Below are 12,496 nucleotides of genomic sequence, written 5' to 3' on the forward strand. Positions count from 1 at the left end.
TGAGGAAGTGACCTAGGAGAAGTATTTTTTCTAAGTTCCCTCAGTTTTAATGTAGTTACAACAAATCACTAACACTATCGTGATTTGGTAATTGACATTAATTTTATTTTTTAACTTAGTAATAAACAAGAAGGAAAGAAAAATCGCAGATGAAAATCCATTCGGCCTGTTACAATTGTACAGAACAGCTGTGTCTAAGTGCATTATTAAAACACTAAGCCAGCAAGTATTTGACTGAAGTTGACTCAGCTGCAATACGTTTGGTTCTGTTCATTAAGAAACCATATATGTGTTCACAAGTCTGAAGTACTTGGACAAAATTACCCACACTCTTTTAAAAAGTGTCAGAAAGTTAAGAGTTTTTATTTAGAGCAAAGCAAGATAGACCCAGCTAAATGTCAAATGTGTATGACCTTGGAGTACACGACATGGTTGATAAGCAAGCAAGTCCTCTCTTCCAACTTATGAAACACAGGTAGGGTATCTTCCTCCTGATGCTCAGATAAGTCCATATTGGGCAGTGTTCCCCAGTCAAGGGCAGTTTTGTTCACCATGGGCCAAGAGTAAATCTTTCTGGAGATATTCTGGGTGACACAATTGGGGGGTGCTACTTGCTTCCAATAGGTTGGGGACAAGGATACTGATAAACAGCCTACAATGTCCAAGAAGCCCCCCACCACAAAAAAATTATGCTGCCCAGTATGTCTAAGTGCTAAGGTTGAGAAACCCTGACATATGATTTAATCTTCAAAAGATAAAGACTAAATCATAATGGCAATAACAATAATAACAATATAAATTTCAGCAAGGGATAATAGGTCACCTAAAATGCAAATATAAGCACAAATATAACCGTGGTGCAAAATGAAAAGACCTCATCTATCCTCCTAACAGGAGGCTTGCATGAGAAACATATAATAAAATATCAATGATTTTCCAGTTGAACCTCAAGAAGAATATCAATTTCAATCGATGTTCACAGTAATACAGGTCTAGTTTTTCCCTATGCTAATTCTCACTAATAAATAAAAATTGCCCATAATTTAATTTATTTGTTTGAAATTCAAATTTAACTGGGTGTCCTACATTTTATCTTGCAACCCTATCCCAGAACTTTAGCATCCCAAGATGGAAAGTCCAGTGGAACATGGGTATCATTCTCCATGCCATCCCTAATACTTCGTGGTAGCTGTTGGAGGAGGGTGAGAAGAGACCCCAGCTGTGGTTGGCAAAAGCCGGTGTCCTGATTTACTAGCCATAAGCATGGAGGGTGGGGGTGGTTGGAGGGCAGGGCATGTTACAGATACTTGCCCTTCACGCTGTGCAGTGGCTACTTCTGAAACTGGTGGAAAATCGCCAATCGTAGATAGTCGATAGGTACTTTCTCTTCTCACCCTTTTTCACAACCCCCAGACTTCACCTTCCATTTACCAGGGGGCTGGTTTATCCTTTTTTTATTTTTTAAAAAGATAGTTGCTATAAGCTTGTTTTGAGAAAGAATTCTGAGAACAAAATATAAGCTGAGCAGACACACTGCTGACCATTGCCCCAACACAAGGCATTATCATGGATTCTGGCAGCTTACAGATTCCAAGATATGCCTTTCTATATCGACTCAAATCACTGGATAGAATCAAGAGAAAGAAAACTATTTCTAGACCACCAAAAAGAAGATCAGAGCAAAAAGAGATCATTATAACCATAATGATAAGGAAAAACCTATCACTGACATGGTCTAAAACCCGTATCTACAAGTATTGCAAAGTCCCATTTGTGAAGTTTATTTGACTACAGGGGGGCAGTGATGACAGCAAAAACGTTTCCAACAACCACAGAGGGGTCTTTAGGTACTTCCTCTTCTGCGTCTTTTCGATCCACTCAAAAGTGATCCCCGCCATTTTGTTTTTCATGTCTGTACCCCTCACGTCTAGCTGGATGAACATCGCACTGAGCAAAAGAAGTTAAAGCTCCTACAAAAGAAACAGGTACAAATGCAAAAAGAAAAGGACCAGTTGCAAGGGGAACACAGCAGAGCCATACTCGCTCGAAGCAAACTGGAGAGTCTATGCCGGGAGTTGCAGAGACACAACAAGACGCTGAAGGTGTGTACTACCACCTGTCTGAATAACACGCTTGCATGCTGCACAGACACAGCCTTCTGCTACTCATGGCAAGAGTGCAAGTTTCTGACTTTCAATAAATCATTTTACCTCCCCAAGCCTGTTTCCTCAGCCCTAAAATGGGGATCCTACCAACGTCACTGGGTGGCGGGGGGAAAATTAAGTGAGGTCATATACTGAGAGTGCTACACAGGCCCTGACACAGAACAGGCTCTCAGTAAAACGTGTGGCATCCCCGCTTACCTTTTTCTTACCTTGAGTCTGTATTATTTTATTTTTTTCAAGGCAGACCTTAGTTCTACACTTGAAAATACAAATTTTCAAAAATCAGAGTTTTGTGTTGTAATGAAATCTGCATGACATGAGAAAAATGGGCAAAAACTAACTGACCCCATAAAGCAAGATTGAGAGCCAAAATGTCAATAGTCCGCTGAAAACAGAAGCTACTTGAAAAAACACTGACACTCTTCAGACTTAATGATTCAATCTAAAAATAATAGACTGATCACTTCATTCAGGCTGCATGGGTTTCGTTAATTACAGCGCAAGCCTCTAGCAGTGTGCCTAATTTGATTACACACAGACACTAGTTTCATTCAACAAAGCAAGATGCAGCACTCTCCAAGATAATACCGCATGCGTCCACAGTCCCCTTTCCAGCTGAAGATCTTAAAGCTTTTGACAAACAGTAATCAATTAGACATCAGTATTCCTGTGAGATAGTTATTGTCACATGTGTTTAAAAGGAGATGCTTTAAGAAGCAGAGAGATTAAGATCACTGCCGCGTTTGCACAACAGAGTTGGGAAGGAATATGGCTCTGCACATTCCAGATGGTTTTTTGATATCTGGGAAATGGAAGGCCAGTGTGATGAACTATAACTCTCAAATCACAAGGTGTAGGAGAAGGACTCCTGGCATCTCTTCAATCATTGCACTAGGGACAATCGGAAACGCGGGGTAAATGGCAGCCTGGGGATGGGAGCATCATTCTCAACTCAGACACATATTCAAGTCAATAGCACCCTGTGTTTACCTAAGTCTGGCTTTCAGTAGTGTTGCATTGTAAGGAGATAAAAATTAAATCAGATACAGTGGAAAGAAAGATATATCAACAAAGATATTTAAAGAATGAAATGGGGTGGCTTGGGCTCTTTGGGTAGCATTCAAAGACAGAATGATGGAAGTGGCAAAGACCCTGTACCTACAGGGTCCACGCCCTCACTAACAGCTTCCAGTTGCAGACAATGAAATATCATTATTATGCCAGGACTTGTGCTAAGTGCCTTACATAGGTCATTTTATCTAATTTTCAGAATAACCTTAACAAGGGTTAACACCTCCATTTTATTGGTGAATAAACTGAGACTTGGCAATCCTAATCAGTTGCCCACGGTGTAATGTTGCACAGGCAACAATTAGCTCTGGAGCATTTGTCTTTACTGAATTTTTGTTTAGTTGTTCTATCAACTGCTGAGAAAATCTCCTAGTATAATTGTGGAATTGTCTACTTATCTTTTTAATTATGTAAATGTTTGCTTCATGTTTTTGAAGTATTAATACGGTGTGTATGCACATTTATGATTGTTTTTTATTTAAAAAAATTTTAATGTTTACTTATCTTGGAGAGAGAAAGACAAAGCATGAGTGGGGGAAGGCAGAAAGAGAGGGAGACACAGAATCCAAAGCAGGCTCCAGGCTCTCAGCTATCAGCACAGAGCCTGATGCTGGGCTCAAACTCGCAAACTGTGAGATCATGACCTGAGCCAAAGTAGAGCGCTTAACCGACTGAGCCATTCAGGTGCCCCTCACATTTATGATTGTTATGTCTCCTTGATAAATTGACTGTTTTATCATTATGAGATGTCCTTTGGTAATAATTGTTATCTTGATGTCTATATTATCTGATGTTGACATAGCTCCTCCAGTTTTCTCTTATTGTTTGCATGGTATATCTCTTTCCATGATTATTTCTAAGCCTGTAGCTTTGTATTTAAAGTGAGCCTCTTGTAGACAGTATATAGCTGGACCTTATTATTTTCATTCTTACAATACCTCACTTTTAGAGTACTAGTCCATTAACATACAATGTAATTGGTCATGTGGTTGGGTATACTTTTACTATTTTATTATTTATTTACTATTTGTCATCTCTGCTTTAGGGTCCTCTGTTCTTTTCCTGCTTTCCTTTGGATTATTTGAATATTTTTAATAAAATCCCGTTCTAATTTACCTCTTGGATTTTCAGTTATACTTCTTTGTATATTCAGTGGTTGCTCCATGATTACTTATACATTCTTAACTTTCCACAGCCTACCTGGAGTCAACACTGTTATCATTTCACATAAGGTGTGGAAACACTGCAACCTAAATTGGTCCATTTACTGCCTCCCACCTTCAAACTATAATTGTTATGTGTATTACATTCACATACATTGAAAAAGCCCATAAGGTACTATTATCATTTTTATTTTAAATGATCATATGCATTTTTTAAAAAATTAAAGGCAAAGGGGCGCCCCGGGTGGCTCAGCCCATTCAATGTCCAACTCTTGATTTCGGCTCTGGTCATGATCTCATGGTTGTTAGATCAAGCTCCACATTGGGCTCAGTGCTGAGCATGGTGGCTGCTTGGGATCTTCTCTCTCCCTCTCTCTCTCTGCCCCTTCCCTGCCCCTGCTCTCTCTCAAAAGAAAGAAACATTAAAAATAATAATCATAAATAAAATAACATAAAAATTAAAGGTAAAAATTGTTTTTTACTTACTCGTATATTTAAATTTTGGACATTTTTTATTCTTTCTGCAGCTTCAACTTTCTGTCTGCCGTTATTCCCTTCAGCTTGAAAACCTTCCTTTACTATTTCTTGCCATAGAAGTGTGCTGGCAATTAATTCTCTTATGTATTTATCTTTAATCTTTAAAAATGTCTTTATTTTGTTTTCATTTTTGAAGGTTATGGTTATTGGATATAAAATTCTGGATTGGCAAGATTTCCCTGTTTTTCTTTTCTTTCTTTCTCTCAGCCTTTTATAGGTTCTATATTCTGTAATCTAACCTCCCATAGTTTCTGATGAAAATCAACAATAATTTGAAGTGCTGTCCCCCAGTATGCAATAATGCCATTTATCTCTGGCTACTCTCAAGGTTTTTCTACTGATCATCGGTTTTTAGAGTTTTGACCACTTTATATATGCTGAGCTGCAGTTTTCTTCATATTTATCCTATTTGGGATTTGCCAAGCTTCTCTGCATCTGTAATTTATGTCCTTCACCAATTTTGGTAAAGTTTCAACCATTTTTCTTCAAGTATTTTTTATGTTTCATTCTCTCTCCTTTCCTCCTAAGATTCTAACCTCATGTGTGTTCAACCTTTTGCTATTGTCCCACACACGTTCCTTGGTCTCTCTTCATGTTCTTCACCAATCCTTTTTCTTCTAGCTTCAGATTAGATCGTTTATATTGGTCTAGCTCCCATTCACTGATTCTTTCCTCTGCCATCTCCACTCTGCTCTAAGTCTGCCCAGTGATTTGTGAATTTCATATTTTGTAACTTTTAACTGCAGACTTTCCACTTGGTTCTTTCTTATAGATTTTTTTCTGTCTTAGATATCCTATCTTTTCATTCATTAAGATAATACTTTCCTTTATAATCATTAAGCATACTTATAACACCTATTTTCATATTCTCCCTTGCTAACTCCACATCTGGGTCATTATGGAATAGGCCTCCTCTGATTATCTTTTCTTACGAGAATGGGTCACATTTTCTTAGTTCTTCATATATCTAGTCACTGTAGACTATACTCTGGATGTTGCAGCTGTTGTGTTGTGTAGCATATAGATTCTACTATACCCTTTGAAGAACGTTATTGTTGTTGCTGTTGTTCTTTTTAAGCAGGCAATTAACTTGATTAGAGTCAAATTGCAAATTCTCTCTCTTGGGCAGCAGCTCAAACTCAGTTCATTTCTTTTTTTCTTAATTAGGCTGCTTTGAGTCTGCCCTGCACATGTGTGTTTCAGGGTCACCCAAAGATTTGGGCAGAATTTATTCACAGAATTTAAGGCTCTCTCTCTGACTCTCTCTTTTTTGGGAATCTCCTCTCATCTTTCTTTCTTTTTTTTTTTTTTTTTAGTCTTTTTTAATGTTTGTTTATTTTTGAGACAGAGGGAGACAGAGTGCGAGTGGGGGAGGGGCAGAGAGAGAGAGGGAGACACAGAATCTGAAACAGGCTCCAGGCTCTGAGCTGTCAGAACAGAGCCCGATGTGGGGCGCAAACCCACAAACTGTGAGATCATGACCTGAGCCAAAGTCAAACGCTTAACCGGCTGAGCCACCCAAGTGTTCCTCCTATCATCTTTCAGTGGCTGTAGTTGCCCGTAACTCTTCATTCCTCGGACCAGAAACATGGTAGGTAGGTTTTCGATGAGAATTTTACCCATCCTATGCAACTGCCAATTTCAGTCTTCATTCAAGCTAAAAGCTGTTTTAAAAAATTGAGAAACTTACAGTATACTATTTCTTTTTTACAGGGGTCAGCTTCCTTCTAGCATCTGCCTGATTCTATCTTCAGTTCTCCAGTGTTTCTAAGTAGTTGTTTCTTGCATCTTGTCCAGACCTTATAGTTATTATCTGTAGAAGGGTCAAAGTGGTATGAGCTTCCTTAGCCATACTAGTGAAACAACCTAAGTATATCTACATCTAAAATCCATATGCTGAGAGCTTGGGAAGATCTAGAAAAAGAATGCATGCCAGGCTCTTCCCACCAAAAAAACTATTACTATTTTTTTATGCTTATTTTTGAGAGAGAGAAGGTGAGCAGGGGAGGGGCGGGAGGGGGCGGGGAGGACAGAAGATCTGAAGCAGGCTCTGCCCTGAAGCAGCCAACCCAATGTGGGACTCAAACTCATGAACTGTGAGATCATGACCTGAGCTGAAGTCAGACGCTCAACCAACTGAGCCACCCAAGTGCCCCTAACTATTATTGTTCTTTATTAAAACTGATTCTTCAGTGAGTCAAAAAAAAAACCCACAAAAGTTCATAATTTAGAATAATTTAGAAAAAGACAAGTGAAGTTCTGAGACATGGGTTTATTTCAACAAAATATTCATATATTTGAAGCAATAAATGTGAGCTTCAAACTATACTGAGAAAGAACTGTCCACTAAGCGATGGCTAAGTGTTTCAGGAAACACAATTTTAGTAAATGAAATATTTAGTAAATGAGAATATCACAGAATTTTAAGTGGAAAGGACTATAGGACTCATCTAGTCCAAGTTACTCATGTCTGTATGTAAATTATTAATTTATTGGTTCATTGAATAAACACTTACTGTATACTTACGAAGGACGTGCCAGAGCATAGCACCAGTTCTGAGATGCACAGTGATGCATCTCAGTCTGTTTTCTTAGTTATTTCAGACTTTGCCTCTCAATCTTACTGGCATTACTAATTTCCACTTTGAATTTCCACTTTGAAAATTTTACCTCTGACACCGTCCAAATTATTACAAATTCTTTATCATAGAATCAAATTTTATAAAATTTTGCTAGACTTATTTTTCTCTCAAAAGAAACTACTATAAAATGCAAAATGCTATTTTTTGGGCCAGGATTAGGTGCTATGATGGTTTGACCTGTGTTTAATACCACACTAACACCCACACCTTCTTTCGGTAGCCAGTTGCCAGTGACAAGCTCAGACTTGCTGACTATCACGGGATGGTTCTTTCATTTACTCGTTCATTAATGGATGGAATACAAATGCAAATGGCATTCAGATCATAGTCTGTAGTTCTAGAACTAGGAACCCGTTGACCTCTAAGCTAATCTGGAGCAGTAAGGAGACAATCACTCTCATAGGTATATTCGGTGACTCTTAGCAGCTGGCCATAATCATTCTTAGTGAAATATATATAGTAAGCGCTAGCCTACAAAGTTCAGGGCAATACCTCAGTTAATTTCCTCAGATTAAGAAGGGTAGGTATTTCCTATAATACCCCTAAAAAGTTGTCATTCAATGTTTACACCATGACTTAATTATGATTCAGATATCAGGAATTCTATAAGAGTTGGAGAATATGTTAATATTGTAGCGTAAAAAGGACACTTACTGATAAATTCCTATATTTCCAGAGCATAATTTTTAGCATCCGTTTTTATTTTGATCACATTATTCAACTATCATAAAAAAAGATTTGCACAATTCCTTCTATTTAAATCATTATTTCTTTTTAAAATTCCTATTACATAATTTGATCATTGGGAGGCAACTAAATGTAGTATAATTTTACTTGCCAACCATGAACAAGCTCTCATAATAACAATTAATCAGAAGTGAAAGGCATCCTAAAATGTCTGGATCACTTTTCAGCAGTGTCTCTATCTTTGGTATGATAGAGCAAGATTAAACCCTTTGATTCTAAAAGAATGAGAGGAATCATCACAAAGCAAACAATTCTCAATATAGATATGGGGGAAATTTGGGCACATTGTTGGTAGTTAGCAATGAAGGCAAAGTTTGGATTTAGGAGAAAAGAGAACAGAAATGATATAAAAGTTAATTTCCAATTCTTACATGTTAACAAAGCGGAAGAGGGGAAAATTAGATGTTTCATTTGAGAGTTAAAAAAGATTTGAAACATAATATTGCTTTCAGATTCAAAATTCACATTGAACATCTCAATTACCCTATGTGACACATGGACTGATTGTTCTTTCAGAAATAAAACATCCAGCAAATTTTCTAAGATTTCTTTTTACATTCTTGAATTGCTGTAATTGATCTGTAGCCATCTTCGTTTCCTCTTCAAGCTTTTTGATAAAGTTTTTCTTACTAAGAGAAAGTTTGCATTGCGATCACTTCTATTTACAAAACTTGGGTAACACAATTATGCAGTTAACATGCTGTAGTTTTTTTTTATAGAGGAATATAAGATCTATTATTCTTCTTGCTGCACCAAACCAAGGAAACACAGGATCTGTCTCATCAATCAGTAAAGCCGAGTGGCCTTTTTTCCAGGCCACAGACAAGAAATCAAAACCGTGTTACTATGTGTTTGTTAGGAATCGCTACAGCTTATGCACTCAGCAGGAGACCCGTCATCTTTTAAAACAAGCCTATTCATCACCAACTATCAAATTCAAGGCCCTCATTGCACCTGCTCTGAGTGACTGTGTATTTACAACTGAAACCTTTGCTCACACATTTATTTTGGGGCTGAGCAAGGTTAGCTCCAGAGAACTGAGAAAAAAATGTCCTGCTTACCCTACACACTAACCTCCTTTTATGAACCTAACCCTGCGTTCTATAAACCCAGGTGCATGCAAACCAGCATAACAAAAGACTTTGCTTTTTATCCACAGGAGGAAACCCTTCAGAGGGCACGTGAGGAAGAAGAGAAAAGGAAGGAGATCACAAGTCATTTCCAGACTACTCTGACGGATATCCAGGCCCAGATTGAACAGCAGAGTGAGCGAAACATGAAGCTGTGTCAGGAGAACACAGAGCTTGCAGAGAAACTGAAAAGCATCATTGATCAGTATGAGCTCAGAGAGGAGGTGAGAAACACATCAAACAACTTAGGGGCGCTATATACAGATCCAGATCTGGGCTGTGGAGGTGGAGAACTTGGTAATAAGAAAGTTATGGCCAGCCCTCTCAATTGATTAGTATTTAGGATCAGATGTCTTTTGGTAGCCAAAATTAAAACAGGAGGTATTGCAAAATACCTGGCTGAAAGTCATACGGGATTTCTTCAAAACTGGAATCATTGCAGAGCAAAGCAATAACTAGGAAGTAGTAGGCCATCAGCACAGTTATCCTTGAAAATAGCATTTGTCGATTTTAAAAAACATGGTCTATAGAACGGAGAAATGTCTCACACACTCCTTCTTAAGAATCATCATGTCATGTAAATGAAGGGTCTGTATTCTATATGCTCCACAAGCCAATAATAGTATTAATGATGTAATAATTATAATATTAATGATATTATTTATTCAGTGCTGAATTGGTGCCAGGGAAGGTGCTGAGTACCGCACTTTACATACAATGTGTCATTACATGGTCTCAACAACCTTATGCCCTAGATAATACCCTATTACCCACATTATATAGATGGGAGGCATAGGCTATGAGGTTAATCACCTACCCATTGTCACAAAAGCCAAAAGAGTTTTGCTTTCAATAGTTTACATTAGGGAGATTAAAAGGGCCTTTTATTATTTCAAAGTTATATCTGGATATTTAATACATTTTGAAGACTTCTGAGGCCCTCTCAAGATCTTTATATATATTATTTTCCTCTTCCCACCCAAATATTAAAATGTCTGCCTTAAATGTCACATAACATAATCAGAGTGGCTCTGTTGGCAACATGAGGATTTTATCAAGAAAGAAACTGAGCCAGTTGCACACAGAAGCAGCAGTTAGATAAGTTGAGGAAACCCCTTACAGTAAACCAAAATGCCGTGTTACCGTTTTGTCTTATCACTAAGATCAATCCTACACCACGTGGAGGCTCAGGCAGAAGCAAAAGGGAGGAAGCTAAAAAAAAAAAAAAAAAAAAAATCCATACTCTTCAGAGGGATCCCAGAGAAGAACAGAATAGACCCAGTAGACCAGTTGTACATTCTTGGGATTGGTTCTAGAGGAGCCCCAAGGCTAGAATTCCTTGCATCCTCTTGCCGATTAGACTTCCTAATGACTAAGAAATTCTCTGCACTAAAGTAGAATTGGAAGCTTCTCTTCACTAAGCCAGTTGAGAGGTCAAAAGAGGTAGAGGAGGAAGTAGCAATTTGCATATCAATTCACCTGTGACCCTTAGCCTTGTTTTGCCCAGCATCCAACAGAGTTGAAGTGGGGGGCTCCCCACCCAGTCCCAGACTCTGGGCTACATGCTGGTACCCCAGAGCTGCCTCACAACCCTTGAGACAAGAATGTGGAAGAGAATTCACTACAACAAATTGTATTAATGTGATTGAAGGTGGTTTTATATCTATAGATCTCACCAAGATACTGAGTGATGGTGCCATAGCCCTTCCTTGCAGTATGCATCACCTTGCTATCTAGCATCATAACTAACCTTCATATCTAGTCGTTGCTAAATTCAGAAAAATAATGTTGGGAGCTTCTGGGGTTAACATTACTGAACTTTGGCACCTCTGCCTTTTGCAGCCACCTTTGCATAATGCAAAATGCAGGGGACTGCACCAACTTATGACTTTTATATAGAGCCATAAGTGATGCCAATGCATTTATCCCCCCCCCCCCCCCGCCCCGTGTTTTAAATCCTGAAACCCGGAGAACATGTGTGTCGATGCTATTTTTTTTATTTTACGTTATTCAGCACCAATAATAAGCCAAGCTTGACATGTGCAATTTATTTTTCCTTAGCATCTGGACAAAATATTTAAACACAGAGAACTACAGCAGAAGCTGGTGGATGCAAAACTGGAACAGGCACAAGAAATGATGAAGGAAGCAGAGGAGCGACACAAACGCGAGAAGGAATATGTACTTATCATTTAGTCAATGTGCTTGTCTGGTCTGCCTGGGAGTCAGGAACCCCTGAGAAAGTTGTTTTTGATCATAGTCACAGAGCACTAGACCGATGGGGAGAACCTGGGCTTCCCTGGAGAACTACACTGGCCAGCCAGTAGAAGGCACTGTACCCACATGGTTTTTTACATAAAATAGTCATGCACCCATTCAACAAATCTTTTTCAAGCACCTGCCCTGTGCTAAGCGTCATCTGGGGTTTAGCAGTGAACAAGACCAAAAAGGCCGTGTCCCGGCATGGAGACTAGAATCTAACTAAGAAAAGACAGGCAATAAGCAAGGAAATGAACAAAGAAGTAAAATTTCAGATAATAATAGGTGCTAGTAGAGAAATAAGGAGGAACTGCAAAGGGGCAGAAGGAGGGAGAGCCTACCTTAGACTGGGTGGCCAGGACGCCTCCCAGAGGGGAGGATGCTTGAGCTGAGCCCTGCCTAGTGACAGGGAGGCAGAGAGGAGGCCTCCAGCAGCAGTATGTAGCAGCAAAAAAGACCCTGATGCTGGAACTAGCTTGGGGTCCCCCAGATACAGAAAAATGTCACAGTAGCAAGAGCATGTAGACCCAGGAGGAGAAAGATTCCAAATGAAGTTGGAGACATAAGCAGGGGCCAAATTGTGTAGCTTTATAGGCTTGGGAAAGTAGTTTGGATTTTATTCTAAATATACTGAGAAAGTCTGAGTAGTTTTAGCTAAGGAAGTAACATGATCTGCCTTGTATCTCTAAACGATGAATCTGGCTCCTGGGTGGAAAGTGAACTAAAAGGGGACAAGGAGTCTACTGCAGCAATCTGGAGGAGACACGATGATGGCTTGGCTT

The 12,496-nt window shown here is 38.9% G+C and overlaps 1 protein-coding gene across 2 annotated transcripts in view; it reads left to right on the top strand.

Annotated features, from left to right (window-relative positions):
• The window catches only part of TXLNB (taxilin beta), a 51,905-nt gene that overhangs the window by 14,973 nt on the left and 24,436 nt on the right, over positions 1 to 12,496 (top strand). For both annotated transcript variants that reach the window (XM_027056757.2, XM_015080184.3), the window contains 3 exons: positions 1,932 to 2,102; positions 9,485 to 9,679; positions 11,517 to 11,636. In XM_027056757.2, the coding sequence (XP_026912558.2) occupies positions 1,932 to 2,102; positions 9,485 to 9,679; positions 11,517 to 11,636 (486 nt within the window). The remainder of the gene's footprint in view (positions 1 to 1,931; positions 2,103 to 9,484; positions 9,680 to 11,516; positions 11,637 to 12,496) is intronic.

This window comes from Acinonyx jubatus, chromosome B2 (genome assembly GCF_027475565.1).
Source record: "Acinonyx jubatus isolate Ajub_Pintada_27869175 chromosome B2, VMU_Ajub_asm_v1.0, whole genome shotgun sequence".
In the NCBI taxonomy this organism is placed as follows: Eukaryota; Metazoa; Chordata; class Mammalia; order Carnivora; family Felidae; genus Acinonyx; species Acinonyx jubatus.